Source organism: Hypanus sabinus, unplaced genomic scaffold (genome assembly GCF_030144855.1).
Source record: "Hypanus sabinus isolate sHypSab1 unplaced genomic scaffold, sHypSab1.hap1 scaffold_293, whole genome shotgun sequence".
Taxonomy (NCBI): Eukaryota; Metazoa; Chordata; class Chondrichthyes; order Myliobatiformes; family Dasyatidae; genus Hypanus; species Hypanus sabinus.
In genome coordinates this window covers 383,821-403,715 of record NW_026781079.1, presented here as the reverse complement: position 1 = coordinate 403,715, position 19,895 = coordinate 383,821, and the positions used below count along the sequence as shown (strand labels likewise).

Here is a 19,895-nt window from a genome sequence, read left to right as displayed (position 1 = left end):
CATCCCCTTCCTCTTGCGTTCTCCCTGTTATGCTTGTTAATCTTACTGATCCAGAACCTATCAAGCGCTGTTGAAATGTTCCCAGTGACCTGGCCTCCACAGCCTTCCTCCAATAAATTCCATGGATCGGTCACCCATTGACTGAAAAAAAATCTTCTTTTCCTTTCTTCTGAAGGGTTATTTTTCTATTCTATTCCTACACACACAAAGTTCATGAGGCCGCTCTTTTGTGGCAACACTCAATCGAGGAGAGTTGATGAAAAGGCCTGTATCCATCATTTTTTGTGGCTTTTCCATTCCCGGGCATTGGTCTTTCCAGAACAGTCGGTTGTACAACCAGTTAGAGTGCTGTCCACTGTTCGTCTACAGAAGTTTGTCGAAGTGTCAGGTGACACGTCAATTTTGCGCAATTTTCAAATAATATAGGGATGCTCTTGTGCTGTCTTTGTTATTACAGTTAAGTGTTGCACCCAGGACCTGTCCTCTGAAATTGTAATGCCAAAGATTTTGAACTTACCGACCACCTCCACCTCCAATCGCTTAAAGGCTACTGATCAATGTGTGGATTACAGGGAGATCTGCAGCTGGTGGGACCATAAGACATAGGAGCAGAATTGCACAGTGTGGTCCATCAGGTCTGCTCAGTCAGACCATCATGGCTGATTTAATATTCCCTCTCATTCCCATTCTTCTGCTTCTCCCCGTAACGTTTGATGTTGTTACTAATCAAGAACCAACACTTCTGACATCAGTGATAAAACAGCATGGTCTGGATGAGGAGGGGGTATTTGCTGGATGCTGTTTTGTTCTGGTAGTATACCTTGTAGATATACTCAATGGTTGTGGGAATGGCTTTCTTTCTCAGTGATTCTCAGTCTCTGTACTTCTCTACTTTAATGTGGATCTGCATTGTTAACAGAGCAACAGACTGGCATAATCTTGTTTGGTTCCTCGAAAGAGGACAGCGATCTTGAACAGTCAATTAGCAGTGAAGCAGAAGAAGGTGTAGTTCCGCCCACCAGGCCTCTTCAGTGTCGTACAAGAAGACGCAGACTTTCTGAAGACGGTTTGATGCTCAGTCGCCAATTTGCAGGTTAGTAAAATGAAAGTAGTTTCAAAGGAAATAGTGAATGCCTTATTGATTATTGCAACAGAGTATTGTACAATTAAATGCTCAGTGAAATTATACCATTCAGAGTGAGTTTGTTTATTCAATGATATGTTGTACCTGAGTAACCATTGGGATTGTTTGAAAGTGAAGGTGGTCAAACAGATAGTCTGAATACAGAGTCTCAGAGTGACATAGCACAGAAACTGGCTATTCATTCTAACTTGTCCATGCCAGCCAATGTACCTTTCTTTGCTGATACCTTGTTTTGGCAAGTGTTTCTCAGCACCTTTCTTATCTATTCACTTAGCCAAATGTCCCTAATATGTCTTTGTTGTACTTGTATCAATTCAGCTTAGCTCTATTAATATATCTTCACCTTCCACATGCAGAAGCTCCAAACAGGTCCCTTTTAATTGTTTCCACCCCTCATCTTCAGCCAATGCTGTCCAGTTTTGAAGAAGCTTGCCCTGAGAGAGGGTGGTGATGGGGTAGCAATGTTTGCAGTCAGACGATTAATACCACTTACTGTTTTGAATACCTCTATTAGGATATCATTCAGTTTTCTGCCTCCAAGGAGTTGGTGCTTATCCTGCACAACCACTCCCTGTAAATCAGGCCCTGGAGTTTGTTTGCAATATCTGCAATTGAATGAAACCATGTGACCAAAACTATGGTATGGCCTCAGCAACATCCAGTACTATTGGACATTATGATCCATCACCGAAATTCATTGATCTGGCTCTTTACCTCTGACGCCCCTTTCAGTGAAATATTTACCTGGACTCTTAGGTCTCCCTCTTACGGCCCACCCTTCACTATGAAATTGCCACCTTGATTCGACCTACCAAATGCAACTTGTTAGATCCTGATGTTTTTGCGATCTAGACGTCAAGAATGAGGCATAAAATGTATTGCTTGAGTTTGTTTTCTGAAGCGTTGTAAGACCAAGGAAGAGGTGCTCAAATACTGAAATGAAAAGGACAGGAGAATTAATGTAATCTCCTGGAGGAGAATACTGATAACAAAGGTATCCATTCTATGTCGATAACCAATAGGATGGCAGATTCAAGAAATATGATATTTCCTATGATCAAAGTTTCCAGAAAAAGCAAAGGCAACTGAAAAATTCACTGAACAACCATGTGGACACACAGTGGCCACTTAATTAGTTACACCTGTCCATGTGCTCATTAATGTAGATATCTAATCTGCCTATCACATGGCAGCAACTCAATGCATAAAACATGTAGACATAATCAAGAGTTTCATTTGCTCAAACCAAAGTGGATGAGCTGCAGCGGAAGGCCACACATGCACCTAATAAGTTAGACACTGTATGTGGATGGTTGATGTCCACGTGATGGTCTGAGGGGGCTGTTCCTCTAAGAATAAGACACAAAGCTTACTGCTTAAGTATGTTCTCTTAAATTTTATATGACCAATGAAGAGCTGTCCAAACAGTCAAACAAAAGAGCCAAACAAAAGTAACGTGATCTTCTCTGAGCAGAAGACTGAGAGCAAAAATATCGTTCCTATATGGTTAACTATTAAGATGGCAGATTCAAGTAATATGATACTTGCTACTGCACAAAGTTTCCAGAAAAAAAAACACAAAGGCAACTACATTCTTAATTGCTAGAAAATCCACTGAACAGTAACTTGCACACACATTGGCCACTTTGTTGCACCTGTTCACCAGCTCATGAATGTAAATATCCAATCAGCCAGTCTGATGGCAGCAAATCAACACATCAAGCATGCAGACGTGGTCAAGAGGATCATTTGCTCAAACCAAAGTGGATGAGCTATAGTGGAAGACCACACATGCACCTAATAAATTGGACACTTCATGTGGATGGTTAAGGTTGACATCATCGCCTGAGGGGCCTGTTTCTCTTCCTTGCTGAGACAGAAAAGTCTGTAGACATGTATTGAATAATTATTTCACAGGTCACTTTCCTATGTTCTTATGCAAATTATCAGCAATCCTGATGTTACTATGCTGTTTATACAGACAGCTCGAATGTTGAAGAAAGGCCCATTCCCGCCACTTCTAAAGTTGCCAGTATTGACAGGGATCCAGTGAACTCAGGAGTGACAGTGAACACAGGTGTGTTAAGGTCACTAAACACTGCAGGAACAGGAACGGATCCTTTGGCCCATCAAGTCTATGCTGAATTATTATTCTGCCTCGCCCCACTGACCCTCACCACCAGGCCATCCATGTACTTATCCAATCTTCTATTACCTGCTCGAATCAAACCCGCATCATCACTTCCTCTGGCGGCTCGTTCCACACTTTCATCACCATCCACATACATTCCCTGAAACATACAATAGGTAGTAACTACAGAGTGAGGCGTCCTAAGAACCAGTAAACGGAGAGATGCAAGTGACGGGCACAAAGACATATGAGCAGAATTTGGCCTTGTAGTCCATTGAATTTGCTGCGCCATTCCATGTTTGCTGATCTATTGTCCTGCTCAACCCCATTCTCTCGCGTTGTCCCTGTAACGTTTGATACTCTTTCTTAGACAGAATCTACCAACCCCTGCTTGAATGAACCCAGTGACTTGGCCTCCATAGATAGTTTTATCAAATCCAAGATTGAACACAATTTGACTGGAAAAAGAATCAATTTCTCTTTTCTAAAGAGATATCTTTCTATTCTGACTAACGCACAAAATTCATGAGGCCGCTCTTTTGTGACAACACTCAATAGAGGAGAGGGCTTTGCCTGTGACGAAAAAGCTTGTATCCATCACGGTTTTTTAGCTTTTCCTCGCTTGGGCATTGGCGTTTCCAAAACAGCCCGTGATGCAACCAGTTAGGATACTGTCCACTGAGCATCTGCAGGAGTTTGTCGAAGTGTCGGGTGACAATGCCAAATTTGCGCAAGATTCAAATGACGTAGGGATGTTCTTTTGCCATTTTTTTTCTGACTGTTCCGTACTTGGACCAAGGACCAATGCTCTGAGATTGAGATGCTAAAGATTTTGAACTGCACCACCTCCAATCCTTAAAGGCGAGTGGTTAAGGTGTGAATTGCAGGGAAATCTGCAGCTGGTAGGGCGATTATGACATAGGAGCAGAATTTTGCCTTTTAGTCCATGGGGTCTGCTCAGTCATTCTGCCTGGCTGATTTACTATCCCTCTCGGCCCCATTCTCCTGCCGTCTACCCAAAACCTTTGATGTCCTTACTGATCAGGAACGAACCCTCCTGTCATCAGGGAGAAGAGAACATGGCCTGGATGTGGAGGGGTATTGATGATGGTTGCTGTTGTGTTCACATTCTGTGCAGATGTACTCAATGGTCGGAAGGGCCTTCTCAATGTTTGCCACTTTTGTTTTCTTGGTGAATTCTCTCCTTTAGTTTGGATTTGCATTGTTACAGGGGCTGATACAAGTGAAATGGGTGGAGACTCCAATCAACCGCAGTCTGCCAGCGCGTCGTCTGAGCAACGAATTCAGAGCTCAATTTTCAGTTCCGATCAATTGATTGACGATTGGCTTGTAGGTCCGAGCAAACTGCTTTCTGGTATGTTCTCAGTGTTAACTTGACCCATTCAGTATTATGCATGTTAGCAGAATGAAAGTGGTTTCAAAGGAAACAGTTGAGGACAATGTCAATTATTGCAACAGAATGTTGTTCAATATAATGCTCAGTGAAATGTTGCTGTTCAGGGTCAGCATGTTTATTTAATGGTCAGTTGCATTGGAGTAACCCTTGGGGTTGTTTGAAAATGTACACAGTCATATAAATGAAAGGGAATGCAGAATCATGGAGTAGTTTAGCACAGAAACAGAGGATTCATTCTAACTTGTCCACACCAACCAAAGTGCCCTCCTACACTAATGCCATGTTTGGCATATAATCACTCTGCAATATTCTTATCGAAAAACCAGTCCAGATATTCCTAAAGTGTGTTGTTTTGTTCTCAACTTGTATTTAACTCAACGTCGCACCATCTGCATCTGCACCACACTCCATGTGCAAAGATCCACCTCTGTCCCTTTTAAATATTATCACCCTCTCACCTTGAATCTTTGCTCTCCAGTTTATAAGAGGTGTACACGTGAAGGGGGTGGTGATGGGGGAGGGAAGTGTGCATTCACAGTTATAATACCCATTCTGATTTTGAATACCCTAAATAGCTGTCCTTTCAATTTCCTGCTCTCCAAGGAGTAAACTCTAAACTTGCACAACCTCTCACTGTATGACAGACCGGAGTTTCTTTGCAATGATACATTTTCTTCAAAATTGAATAAATAGTACTGGATCCTGATGTTTTTGGCAATTCAAAAGTCAAGAATCAGGCGTAAAATTTGTTGATAACATAGAAATCTACAACACATTACAGGCCCTTTGTCCACAATGTGGTGCCAGCCATGCAACCTGCTCTGGAAACTGTCTCGAATTTCCCAAGCTCATAGCCCGCTATTTTTTGACGCTCGATGTACTTATCAAAGAGGCTTTTAAAAGATCCTATTGTCTTCATACACCCACCACTGTTATTTCAATTTATTTTATTGAGAATTAGAAGAGCAAAGAAGAGGTGACTGGAGCTTCTTTGCAATGTTTGCAGTTGACTGACATCTTTCCTGTGAGCAAAACAGAATGCGATGCTCAACGTATGGCCTCAGCAACATCCTGAGCTATCGGAACATTTAATGACCTGACTGATGCAGATCGATGTGTCAAGTGCCACTGTCAGCATCCGGTTTACCAGTGACATCACATCACACCTTTTATGCATCTTGCAGTGAACCATTTACCTGTACTGTTATGTCCCTGTTCCACAACACTCTGCAGGCCCTATCCTTTACTATGAAAGTGATTTCACAATTGCAAAACCTCACACATAACTGGATTCAATGCCAGCTGACAGTGCTGAACCCAAACAATTAGTTGATCAAAGTGCCCTCGTAACTTTTGACAAACTTGCTTCACTGTGTACTAAACCACCTAATTTGTTAGCACAACTGAAGCATTTTCTTCAAAATTGTTTGTAGAGGTAATGCTGGATACTGATGCTTTTGGCAACCCAAATGTCGATATTGAGACATAAAATTTGTTTAGAACACAGAAATCTATAGCACGTTGCTGCATATCTCTTGCTTCCTGAGAGCGAATACTTTGCAGACAGGTAACGAACAACTGTAGTTCACAGATCACATCGCTGCCTCTTCCTGAAGCAAATTATAAACTAATCCTGATGTTACTATGCTGTTTATGCCGACAGCTCGAATGTTGAAAAACCCATTTCTCACAGTCTGCTCAGACTGTGGGAAGGGATTCGCTCGGTCATCCAACCTAATGGTACACCAGCGAGTTCACACTGGGGAGCGGTCTTTCACCTGCTCGGACTGTCGTCACTACTTCCTCCCATAGATGCTGTCTGGCCTGCTGAGTTCTGCCAGCATTTTGTGTTTTTAATATTTTACTTCGGTCAGTTTGCATCACTTTACCCCCAACATTCCAGATGCATGCAGTGCCCCCAGATGATTTACTTCTGGAAGAAGGTACAGGATTTGATTAGACAGATTATTGGAAAAAAAGATGCCCTTTGATCCTAAATTATGTATTCTTTCTCTTTCAATCTTTTTATTAAGTTTCCAATAAACAATATTAATACTAATACATAGATATTAGGAATACATTAATAATAGTTAACATGTAGAAACACATATCCAAGTAACAAATGGAGTCTAACCTCCCAATCTCTTAGTAATTAACCATGAAAAAGATAATTATAATTATAGAAAAAGAGAAAGAGAGAGAAAACACAGACTAACCTAAAAAAAACACAAACAAAGATTGGGCTGCCATAGTTCATCGGTTATAATTACATTTTGTAGTTTAACTCCGCTCCTCTACACACAAAGAAAAAAAAAATACTGAATAAAGGATTCAGAAAGGGTCAACATACATCGCATGAAAACATTGAATAAAAGGCTTCCATCTTTCTTCAAATTTAACCAAGGGGTCCATAGTACTACTCCTAATCTTTTCTTAATTTAAACACGCAATCGTTTGGAAACACCATTGAAATGTGGTAGGTGTATTGGAATCTGTCCATTTAAATAAACTCGATCTTCTGGCTATTAATGTCACGAAAGCAATTAAACAGCAAGCTGATGTGGATAAATGACGAGAGTCTGTCACTGGTAGTCTAAGGATTGCAGTGATAGGATGAGGTTTTAAATCATCACACAGAAGTGCTGAAATAATATCAAAAATATCTTTCCAATATTTTTTAACAGAGGGCACAACCAGAACATGTGTCAAAGAAGCTACTTCAGAATTACATCTATCACAAACAGGGTTTATATGACGGTAAAAACGTGCTAACTTATCTTTGGACATATGAGCCCTATGAACCACCTTAAATTGTATCAAAGCATGTCTGGCACACATTAATGAAGTATTAACTAGTTTAAGAATTTTCTCCCATTCCTCTGTAGATAAAGATGTTTGAAGTTCTCTTTCCCACTTTTATCAGAAGTACCTAGACGTATTTTCATAATCAAATCATAAATAATTGCTATTAAACTCTACTGAAAGCTAAAAAAAACGAGAATCTCTTAATTATTGGTAAATATGGCAGCCAAGGGTGTATGACATAACAGTTTAATCTAAGATATAAATTTTCAACTGAAATTAAATTTCTGAAGTATATTAAATAATACTCCCATTCAAGTCTATGAAATGCCTTCTCGGCGTCAAGCAAAATAACACATTCTGAAGTATTAGATGAAGTCGTATATACAATGTTCATTAACATCCTAATGTTAAAATGTGAATAACGATTTTTAATAAATCCTGTCTGATCCTCAGAAATAATCTGAGGCAATACCTTCATAATCTAATGCTAATAATTTGGAAAAGATTTTAGAATCCTCATTCAACAAAGATGTAGGCCTGTATGGTGTACTTTCAGTGGGATCTTTATCTTTTTTAGGAATTAAGGAAATTGATGCTTCATAAAAGGATTGTGGTAATTTACCTACTAATAAAGCATCTTTAAAAGATTTACATAACCAGGGAGAGTAAATCTGGAAAAGTCTTAAAACTTCAGCTATAGTATAATGGGTGCATCTAATACCAAACGTTCATCAATTCCGGAAAACTTAGTTTCCTTAAAAATACATTCAGTATAGTAGTATCATCAGGAAATTCTGATTGATATAAATTAGTGTAAAATTGTTATATAAAAGATTTGTTAATTTCATCATGATTAACCGTCAAAACACCAACCCGTCTACGAAGTTTATTAATCTGACGTTTTGCCAAAGCTGCTTTTCAGTTGAATAGCTAACAATTTATTTGATTTATCACCATGTATATAGAATTGACTCCTAGATTTAAGTAATTGGTTTTCAATCGGCGATGTTAATAACAAACTATGTTGCATCTGAAGTTCAACTCTCTCTTTATAAAGCTCCAAATTGGGAGCAATAGAATTTTTTTGACAATATCTTTAATCTTATCAGTCAATACACGTTAATACACTATTAATTCATTTTTTTTTAATCCAGTGGAATATGAAGTAATTTGTCCACGGATATATGCTTTAAAAGGTATCCCATTATATCCCACTGGAAATTTCTTAAGTTGAATTAGATGAAAAGTAAAATGCAATCTGTTCTTTAATAAAATTAACAAAATTTATATCCTGAAGCAAAATAGAGTTGAACCGCCATTGTCTAGTACTAGAAGTTACATCACTAAATTTAATTTATAATTTCAAAGGCGCATGGTCAGAAATGGCGATTGCATCATACTGACAATGACGGATGAAAGTAAACGAGAGTCAATAAAATAGCATTCGATTCTAGAGTACTTGTGATAAACATGGAAAAAAAGGAGAATTCTTTATCATTGGCAATGTAGAAACCTCCAAATTTCTAAAATTCCCGTGTCAGCTAAGAAGGAATTAATAAAAGTTGCAGATTTATTTGAAGGTACCTAATTGGGTACAGACCTATCCAACATCGGGTTCAAACAACAATTAAAATCTCCGCCCGTTATTAACCTATATTCATTTAGATTGGGAAATGATATAAATAGCTGCCTAAGAAATTAGCCATTAGTGCATAAACATTAGCCAAAACTACTTTTTGTTTATAAAGTAAACCAGTAATTAGTAGAAATCTACCATATGGATCTAAAATTATGTCATAATGTATGAATGGGATCGAAGGGTCTATAAAAATTGAAATACCCTTCATTTGGTCGAAGAACTAGAGTGAATCTGTTGGCCTTTCCAACCTTAAAAAATGGCTGATTATCCTCCTTCTTCACATGAGTCTCCTGTGCAAACATAATCTGAGCATTTAATCTATGAAAAACCTTATAAATCTTCTTCCGTTTAATTGGCTGATTCAAACCATTTGTGTTCCACGAAACAGAATTAACAATCTTATCCTTTCTCCTTAAATAAACTATATGGTATGTAAATGGTTAACTAAGTTGCATAGGAAGCTCATGAACCAGGAAGAGGAAAAAAGTTTAAAGAGGAACCGGAAGTTACAACAATAGAGACATTTCTGTAGTTTCAAAGCAGCCCAAATGAAATGAAAAACTGGAGTAACAGAAAACCCCGCCCCTCCCCAAAGCCAAGAAACCTCACAAATATGCAGCCTGAAAGCTATCTGAGACCCAACAAACCCCCCCCCCCCCGATCTCTCTTCGTGGCGTCTGCAAATTTTAAAAGAAAAAAAAGCTAACTCCCCATAGCCAAAATATTACGAAAAGATTGCCAAACACAGACTAAGTGAAAAAAATACTTTGTAAACAAGGTCTTAAAAATAAAACCGAGTACATTCTTTACAGTAATTAATCACCATGTAAAAGCCTTAATAATTTTCTAAAATGAGCAATTAAAAATGAGAGTAAAATCATAAATGAAAAGAATGAAATCTTTAATGTGAAACAGACATGAACCCAAACAAAATATCCAAAACATCAGCCCAAGGACACAGTTTCACGAACTAAAATGTCCGACTCTATAAGCTAATTATTAACTAACAAACCCGAGGTATACAGATGTATAGAAACGGAAAATTGATTAAACATCCGATCTCTCTTCGAGAAATTGTTCTGCATCTTCCACTGATTTGAAACATTTAAATGTTTTATCAGGTAAGACTACTTTTAAGCGGGTGGGGTGCAGCAGAGCTGGCCGAAGATTCCTTTGATAACATTGCAACATGACTTCTTTAAAATGCACTCTTTCTTGCATTACCTCGGGGCAATAATCTTGAACTAAACAAAACTTGAGATTCTGCTATTCAATAATTCCTTTACGACGAGCAATTCGAATTAAGCGCTTCTTCGCACTCACGTAGTGAAACCGCAGAATAACATGACGTGGTATTAACTCTTTCAATGGTTTAGATTTTAACGATCTGTGCGGTCTATCGAGTATCACGGGTGACTTAAAAACCTCCGATCCAAAAGCATCCATTAAGAATTTAGAGAAAAATTCAGTAAGGTCCCCGCTCTTGTCGTATTCATTGAGACCAATTATTCGCAAATTCTGTCAGCGACTGCGACTCTCCAAGTCGATAACCTTAGCTTTATACTGCTCCAGTGTACGAGTAGTCGAATTTAATTTCCTTTCAAAAGAGCTCTTTCTGGATTTCCTCTGTTTCCCAGCTTCAGTAAGCTCGCTGACTTGCTGACGTATTGTGTTCTCTTCTTCGAGTGCTTTCAATTTGCCTTTATTCTCCTTCAGCATTATTTCCAACGCAGCGAATCTTTTATCAAGTTTTTCCATCCAGTTTTTCATCCAGTCCAGCGAATCTTTTATCCAGTAAGTTTGAAATAGCTTGTAAAGTAAGTTGAGGCTATGTTGGTTGGTCTTTCTTCCCGTTTCCACTACCGTTTTTTTTTGCCTTTGGCTAATGCCTTTCTTGTTCTGGAAGTCATTTCTGTCAATTAAACCAAATTTCAAACATATAAAGATGTTAAACTCACTTTGCTACATATAATAAAGGGGAGATTAGTACATTGAAAAAGGATCAGAGCAGAGCCAAAAATGCGACCTACTCCATTTAGCGCCACCAAGAGTCTCATTAAAATATGTATTCTGAACATTTATCCAAAGGACTTTGTAAACACCAAAAATGTAAGGTCTCTGCTTCATACTTGTTTTTTGTTTTTTTGGAAGCCATATGCTGCATAATCTATTCATGGAAGAAGGCAATAACCAGTGCATTTTCAGAATGGCTTAAAGGAATGACTACTTTTCGTGCTTAGAAAAGGTAAGCTACATTTAAAAAAAAAAACAAATTTTGGGAAATTTGGGATATTTTCTACAAGTTTCTGGAGAACAATATTCAGGATGATGAAAGTAACAAACTGAATTGGCTGCTTTTTTTAATGGTGGGGTGTTTGCTTTTATTTTTGTGTGTTTTTGAGATACAAATTGAGACACAGTCCCTATTTTGCAGGTTAGTAGAATGAAAGTAGTTGCAGAGAAAATAATAAATGCCTTTTTGGTTATTACAACATAAAATTGTTTGATTAAATGCTCAGTGAAATGATGCCATTCGGAGTGAACATGTTTATTTAGTAATCTGTTGTATTGAAGTAATCATTGGGATTGTTTGAAAATGTAGATAGTCAATCACATAGAGTGGGAATATTGGTTGTCCATTCGAACTGATGTCAACCAATGTGCCCTTCAATGCTGATACCATTTGCCCGTGTTTGTCAGGCATCCCTCTGCAAATTTCTTATCCGTACACTTAGCCAAATATCCCTAAAATGACATTATTGTACCTGTCACCACTGAACTTTTCTTCATCTGCATATTCACCATCCTCAACATGCAGAAGCTCCACCCCTGACCTTGAACCTATGCTGACCAGTTTTTAAGAAGGTTACTGTTCAAGTGGGCAGGGATGTGTGCATTCATATTAATAATAGCCTGTATTATTATTTTCGGTACCAGCGGATTGCAGGCAGTGTACCACCAAATGCAGTGACCTCTTTCTACTTTTGTGGGGGTTTTTTTCATATTGCTTAAACCATATTAGAGAGGGAGGGTCAAGCAGAGTGTGGGCTAGAGTCAGAGGGGAAACTTAGAGGCTTTGACTCGAGGGGCTTCGATAAGAAGAGGCTGAGACCAAAGAAACAAGCAAGAAGGGTAGTGTTTTCCTTTCATGATTGCTTATTCGGTCTTTGTTGCCCATAGTACAGTGCAGGCAGGATGGCAGATATGGCTCTTCCTTTAGGATGTGGGAGTCCATGAGAACGAGATGCTCTCCCTATTGACTACACCTGCGGGAAATGCAGCCAGCTCCAGCTCACAAAAGACCACATTAACGAGCTGGAGCTGGTGCTCAATGAAGTAAGGATCATCCAGGAAATAGAGCGATCGACTGGTAAGACTTCTGAACAGGTGCTTGCACCAAGTCTGCAGAACTCAGGGACTCGAAGGGTGAACAGTGAGAGAGGTAAAGAGAGAAAAAAGTCAGTGTAGGATCCCCCTGTAGCCATTCCTCTCATCAATTGATATACCCTTTGGGTACTAATCAGCTGGAAGACCTATGTTGGCAAGGCAGCAACAGCCAGACCAATAGCACTATGGTCAGCTCTGAGCCTCAGGCTGAGCAATAGTCATAGGGGACTCAGCAGTGATGCCAGGATAGTGCATTGCCTCCCAGGGGCTAGTGTCCAGGATGTCACTTGAAGGGGAGAGTGAGCAGTCAGAGGTCATGGCACATAACAGTACCAATGACATAGGCACGAGAGGGGAAGATGTCCTACGCAGTCAGTTTAACGAGTCAGGAAGGAGGCTGAAGAACAGGACCTCCACGGTGGTAATCTCTGGATTACTCCCATTGCAGTGAGCTAGTGAAGCTCAGAACAGATGAATGAGCGGCTGGGCACATGTTGCCGGAGCAGGGTTTGAAGTTCTTGGATCATTGGAGTCTTTGCTGGAGAAGGAGTGACCTGTACAAGTGGGATCGGTTGCACCTGAACTGGGGGGGAGCCAATATCCTGAGAGGAATAATGATGATATTGGGGAGATTTTAAACTTGGAGTGTAACCGAAGTGAAGAGGCAGAGGGTGGGGCAGTTGCCGCACGAGTAGCGACAGCTTGCAGTGAGTTTGTGAGGAAGAATAAGCAGATGATAGAGCAATGATGCTCAGTCAGATGGCCTGAGATATGCCTGTTCGAAAGCAAGGACTATCATAAACAAGGCAAATGATATAAGAGCATAGATTAATATGTGGAACTATGATGCTGTGGCCATTACAGAGTCATGGATGCTCTGGAGTAGGAATGGCTGCTGAGTATGCTGGGTTTTGGATCTTTCAAAAAGGACACGGCAGGAGGCAGAGGAGGTTGGGGTATGGCATTGCTGATCAGGAATAGTAACACAGCTGCAGTAAAGGAGGAAATCGTGGATGTATTGTCTACTGAGTCATTGTGGGTGGAAGTCAGAAACAGGAAGGGGGCAATAAGTCTACTGGGTGTTTTTGATAGCCCCCCCGAATACGAGGGGCGATTACTATGTCTGTGGCCTAATGTCGAAGGAGTCGATTTTAGAAAACCTAGCACATCTATTTTTCAACTTAATCCCCTCCTCAGATATACACACTTAGTCCAGCAGTTGTGGAGCACACGGATCTTGGACCTCCAGAAAGTCCACAGCAGGGGTGATTGATAAGTTCATAGCCTAAGTAGGAGATTAGTTATACAGCTCTTGTTACATGCACGTGCAGAAAGTTTGAAGTTAATATCATCAGTTAATAACTCATCAAGGGTGATTGATAAGTTCATGGCCTAAGGTAGAAGATGGGTAGTAGTTGTTGTTATTATTACCAGTAGCAGAAGCCAGGCAGAGCACCACCAAATGAGATGATTTCTTTCTCCTTGCGTGGGAGCTTTTCTTAAAAACAGTAGCGATGCGTAGATGAAGGTGGAGCTGTAGATGTAGTGTATATGGATCTCAGTAAGGCATTTGATAAGGTACACCATGCAAGGCTCCTTCAGAAAGTAAAGAGGTGTGGGATCCATGGAGACCCTGCTTTGTGGATCCAGAATTGGCTTGCCTGTAAAGGCAGAGGGTGGTTGCTGGTGGTTTGTATTCTGCATGGAGGTCGGTGACCAGTGGTGTTCCTCAGGGATCTGTTCCGCAACACCTTTTTGTGAATTTTGTAAAGGACTTGGATAACAAAGTAAAAGGGTCGGTCAGTAAGTTTGCTGATGACACAAAAGTTGGGGGTGTTGTGGACAGTCTGGAGGGTTATCAGAGGTTACGGCGGGACATTAATAGGATACAGAACTGGGCTAAGAATTGGCAGTTGGAATTCAACCCAGTTAAGTGCGGAGTGGTTCATTTTGGTAGGTCAAATTTGAAGAAAGAATATAATATTAATATAAAGACTCTTGGCGGTGTGGAGGATCAGTGAGAATTTGGTGTCCTGTCTAGAAGACACTCAAAGCTGCTGTGCAGGTTGGCAGTGCTGCAAAGAAGGCTTATGGTGTGTTGTCATTCATCGACTGTGGGATTGAGTTCAAATGCTGTGAGGTAACATTACAGCCAGATAAGACCTGAACTATACCCCACTTGGAGTATTGTGTCTATTTCTGGTCACCGCACTGCAGGATGGATGCAGATACTATAGAGAGAGTGTAGAAGAGATTTACAAGGATGTTGAATGAATTGGAGTGTGTGCCTTATGAGAATAGGCCTTTTCTCCTTGGAGTCTGTGCAATGTCCTGTCCAGCCAATCCTTCAAGGAGAAGTGTGACCCTTTATCTGGAAGGCAGAGACCGAGAGTCCATTAGACTCACCTTCAGACAGTCTTCAGATGTCTTTGGAGGGCCAAAGGAAATGATAACAGTTCTCGCAGAGCTGCAGGATTGGTAAACTTGCATACTTAAGCATTACTGCTGCGAAGAAAAGTCACTGGATTTTCAACAAAATGTTGGCAATTTGTGATATTTGGGCACATTAGGCCTTCCATTCAGCAATGGAAACCCTGCTTTGTTAATACTTGATTAAGTGTGACCGCCAGACGTAATGTAGCCAATCCTCACCTGCCCACTGATATGAAGACAATTGCTGCCACTAGAACGTGATACACAATAACTGACTGACTGCTCACAACCTGTTAAAGAATATGTTAACGGAGATCTGGCAAGGTGTTATTTTATGAAATAATCTCAGAATACATGATCAACAAGAAAAATGGTAGCATTGCAATTCTATAGGACGTTACTGTGAAATGCAGCCTACTCTTAGTCTAACTCTTCCCCTTCCACATACTTCTCCATTTTCCTCTCATCCATTTCCTTACACATTCCTTAAATCCCATTGATGTATCTGCCACTACTACCACCCCAACAGGATATTCCTCACACCCACCACTCCCCGTAAAGCACTTAATTCCGATAGTCCCCACCACCTCCCCATATATTTCCATCTGATCACATTGATGTTGTACCCCCTTGTACTAGCCATTTCCACCCTAGGAAAAAGTCTCTGGCTGTCCACTCTATCTATGCTTTGTACAGTCGGCCCTCCTTATGTGCGAGAGTTCAACCAACTGCGAATCGAGAAAACCTGGAAGTGCTCTTCGAGCGCTTGTTCTTGGAGCATGTGCAGACTTTTCTTTCTTGTTATCATTCCATAAACAATGCAGTATAACAACTATTTACATAGCATTTCCATTGTATTAGGTATTATAAGTACTGTAGAGATGAACAGCTACATCCAGTGTTATTTAGCGTCAGTTAGTCAAATGTTTGTCTTAGAAGATAATATATATTTTACCTTTCTATGCATATAGAATACTCAAGAAGCATATGTATTTCAATAATTAAACCACTGCGTTGCTCAGTAATAATTGTAGCTTTAATCGGGGCAGGGCCTTTCTCACTTTATCCTTTAAAATTGGTCCGATCGTTGACAGACTGTAGCCCAATGCTTTTTCAATGATCGATGGCGTTTCACCACTTTTCGATCGCTTTATTATTTCTACTTTATTTTCAATCGCGATCGTGATTATTTTCATCAACAGAAACACTGCGGATTCAGAGCTCTGCTGGGTCCTAAAGACCACCGCTCTCAGAATGTTCAATAAGGTCCGGAGTTCTGCTGGGTCCTAAAGTCCACTTTCTAAATGACCTTGAATGTAGATGGATTGCTGGTGCCAGATGGGATGGTTTTGGTATTTCAAAAACTGCTGATAACCTGGGATTTTCACAGACATCAGTCTCTGGAGCAGGGGGTCCCAACTTTTGTTCTGTCAAGGACCCTTACCTTTAATTGACTGGTCCATGGACCCCAGGTTGAGATCTCCTGCTCTCGAGTTTACAAAAACTAATGCAAAACAAAAGACATCCAGTGAGTGGCTGTACTATGGGTAAAATTCCTTATTAATGAGAGAGGTAAAAAAATAGCTAGACTTGAAACCATGTGTCCTAACAGTAGTTTACAGAAGAGCTCCTCTGTAAGCACAACAGGTCAAACCTTGAAGGTCATGGACTACAGTGGTTGATGACCACATGGGTTTCTTCTCCTGTACCTAATAAAGCAGCTACTGAATGTACTTTCTTCCAGGCATTCCGAGGAGACCAGAGCTGGACAGCAGAATCCGTAAAAAAAACACTACACAAACTCAATGAATGGCAAGAGGAATTTTCAACTTTATTTTCTGCAAATAACACGGCATATGTTAATCAAAATGGCTTCTATACTTTGTTAAAAGTAAGAGTTCTTCTTTGTAATGCGAGTGCTTCTTCTTGCAGAACACTTTCGCAGCTTGTTTGGGTTTAAGGTTGCTGATGACGGGGATTGTATTCATTTGCTAACCAGTTTTTGTTGGATGTTACTGTCTCTTGTTGGTCTGGGAGCGGGGATTGGGCGGTCTTTTGGGAGAGTCGGAGAAGACGGCAAGGGAAGTGGACGAGTGTGTGCGGCACTGCCTGTCGATCGCTGAGGCTGGCCCCTGGTGCAAGGTCGAAGAGAGCGACGAGCGGTGGAAGGATTAGTTGGTTGAGCTCCAACGATGTGCACTAAATTGACTGAAATCTGATAAGTTTTGGCGCCTGTTCTTTTTTTTCTTTTCCTTCATATACTGTATTCCAGTTACACTTATAAAGTATATTCTGTAAACCTTCCTGGTGTGCTGTTGATATCGTGTGTGCGAGTTTGCGTCAGCGCGTTTTCCACAGCATTCATTTACATGGGAGACACGGTTTTGCGGGTGGACAGATTTTTCCTCCAGACATACATTTGGCGATGTGATAGCGTTAAATTTGTGGGGTGCTCGTGTCCGGGATTGAATTTTCACTACCTGTGGGTAATCGCGCATGTCCAGTAGTGCGGAGATGGATAGAGATAAGTTTGTAAATTGGTGCGTTTTGGAACGTGTATGGTGAGCGGCATGGCTTTTCGGGTTTGGGATGGTGTGTTAGTGCAGGGATTTGAGTTTGGTAAAAGGTATGGGGGTGATCGAGCTGGTAGCACGGAGGTGCGGGAAAGAGATGGAGGCAAACTGGGTGTTTGTGCGTACGGGTGCTGACGTCAGGTCGTTGGAACTGCCAGTGACAGTCAGCGGGGCTGTGGGGACTCCACACCATCTCAGAGGACGAAGGTGAGGAGACACCGGAGGAGGAGCTTGATGTGTCCCCAGGGGACGTGCCAGTAACCATTAAAGTGGGGAAGCTTGGCCAGGCCCCGCCCCCAGATAAGCGTGGAGGCCTCCGAGCTGGCAGCCGTCCTAGAACTCCCTGGTGGGAGTGGCCGAGGCCGCGGCCGAAGCGGGGGGTTTTCTCAGGAGCCACGCGTACTCTGGACAGAGTGTTTGACTATGAGACCTGGATCGAGTTGACGACCCAGTTGTTGGAGGAGCGGCCAGGCTCGGATGAGGAGAAGCGGCCAAAGTAGTCCGGGAGTTGAAAGTTGACAAGCCCGCAGCTTCAGTGGAGGAATGTATAGAAATTTTGGAGGGAGCGTTTGGGTTGTCAGGAGATTCCTGGCTGCTTTTAGCACAGTTTCAACACATGGAGCAAGAGAGAGGGGAAAAGCTCTCGGAATATATATTTCGGCTGGAGGGATTGCTTACGGGGTTGCGGCGCCCGGGGGGGGGGGGGGTGTTGTGGTGAAGGCTCACGATGTGGCTAGACTGATGATGAGTCAGATATTCGGTGGGTCCCTGGAGGAGGACAAGGTGGCGTGGAGTTTGTGGCAGTTTTATAAAAAGGGCCCCTCTCCGTCATTTGGGCAGCTGATTAGAGAGATGCGGGAGGAAGAGAACGCGTTGGGCTGGAAAAGGGGCTCAGGCCAGCGGGAGCGATCCTCCGCGTACAGGAAATGGTGGCCGGGTGGGGGACTGAGACATGCAAGGGGTCCCAGGGGTGTAGGGACCCACCATTTCAGGGGGACAGGGAGAGTACCCCCTCCGGGGGAAGAACCGCGGGAGAGGAGGGATGGGGGGTAGTGTGTGCTTTAAGTGTGTCTTTAACTTTAATAGGGGCATTTCCGGCGGGACTGTGTGCAGCCAAGGGTTTACTACAGCTGTGGGGAGGAGGGACACTTCCAGTGCAATTGTGAGAGACAAGCTGTCCCGCGGAGGGCAAGCCCCCGGACGGCTGAGAAGGGAGAGGTGTCGGGAAACACCTTGGTGACCTCAAGGGAGGCTCAGTGATGGAATGGACTGGTGTCACTGGAGGAACACGTTCCCAGCAATCAGCAAGGGGACCACCGAAAGCCCCAGCCATCATTCTGGAGGCGTTGGTGGGACCCTGTTCCAGCGTGTGCCTACGGATCGAGGGAGTCTACACAAAAGCTGTTCTCGACACAGGATCGCAGGTTACCCTACTGTACCGGTCGTTGGACAACAGATACCTAAAGCACTTGCCAGTAATCCCATTTGACGCACTGGAGATTTGCGTGTGAGCGAGGGTGATTACCCGTACGATGGGTACCTATCGGTGAGATTGGAGTTCTCGAAGGGCGATGTGGGAGTGTCCGAAGCTAATGAGACGTTGGTGTGCCCGGACCCGCTGGAAACTGCCCTTCTACTGGGGATTAACTCCCTCCTTGTGAGACGGATCCTGGGAGCCTGTCGGGAAAAGGTAGGGGAGAACTTTCTGGAGACCCTCTCGGTACAAGCAGTGTTTCGGGCGGTGTTCAGAGAAGGGGGTGACGCCCTAGGGCTGGATCCGGAGTGTAAACGAGGGACGGTGTGGTCAGAGGGAGCAGTGGAGGGGACTTGGGGGCTTTTGATGACACCCTGCCCCAAGTTTACTGTTGACCTGATTGCACTGAAGACTAAACAGTTGCTGGACCTAATCGGGGGAAGTGGCAGCTGTGCAGCGAAGTGACCCGGGCATTGGCACTGTGTGGGAGGCGGTGGAGAAGGGGCGTGCAGCGTGGGCCGAGAAGGCGAAACACGTCTCTGTGCCTCTGTTCTTAAAGGAGTGGCCTCGGTTAAAGTTGAAGAATCAAGTCTTGTACCGGGGTCACGGAGCCTCCGGGCCAACCACGGCGTTGACAGCTGGTCATGCCTGAGGGGTATCGGCAGACTGTACTCCAGGCCTTGCATGATGATTCCGGGCCCTTGGGGGTGGAAAAGACCTATGGATTACTCAAAGACCGGTTCTTCTGGCCCCGGACGAGGAGGGAAGTTGAATACTGTAGGAAATGCAGTCGTTGCATCGGGAGGAAGACCCTGCCAGCGTCGGCGTCTCCACTGTCACTCTTGCAGAGTGAGGAACTCCTAGACCTGGTGTGTATGGATTTCCTGTCGAT

At 42.4% G+C, this 19,895-nt stretch overlaps 1 protein-coding gene across 1 annotated transcript in view; it reads left to right on the top strand.

The window, feature by feature from the left end:
• The window catches only part of LOC132388287 (uncharacterized), a 68,582-nt gene extending 51,322 nt beyond the window's left edge, over positions 1-17,260 (top strand). Inside the window, exons 15-18 of the mRNA XM_059960625.1 lie at positions 920-1,093; positions 4,507-4,650; positions 11,288-11,381; positions 16,701-17,260. Coding sequence (XP_059816608.1) covers positions 920-1,093; positions 4,507-4,650; positions 11,288-11,376 — 407 coding nt within the window. The 3' untranslated portion in view covers positions 11,377-11,381; positions 16,701-17,260. The remainder of the gene's footprint in view (positions 1-919; positions 1,094-4,506; positions 4,651-11,287; positions 11,382-16,700) is intronic.
• Positions 17,261-19,895: the final 2,635 nt, after the last annotated feature.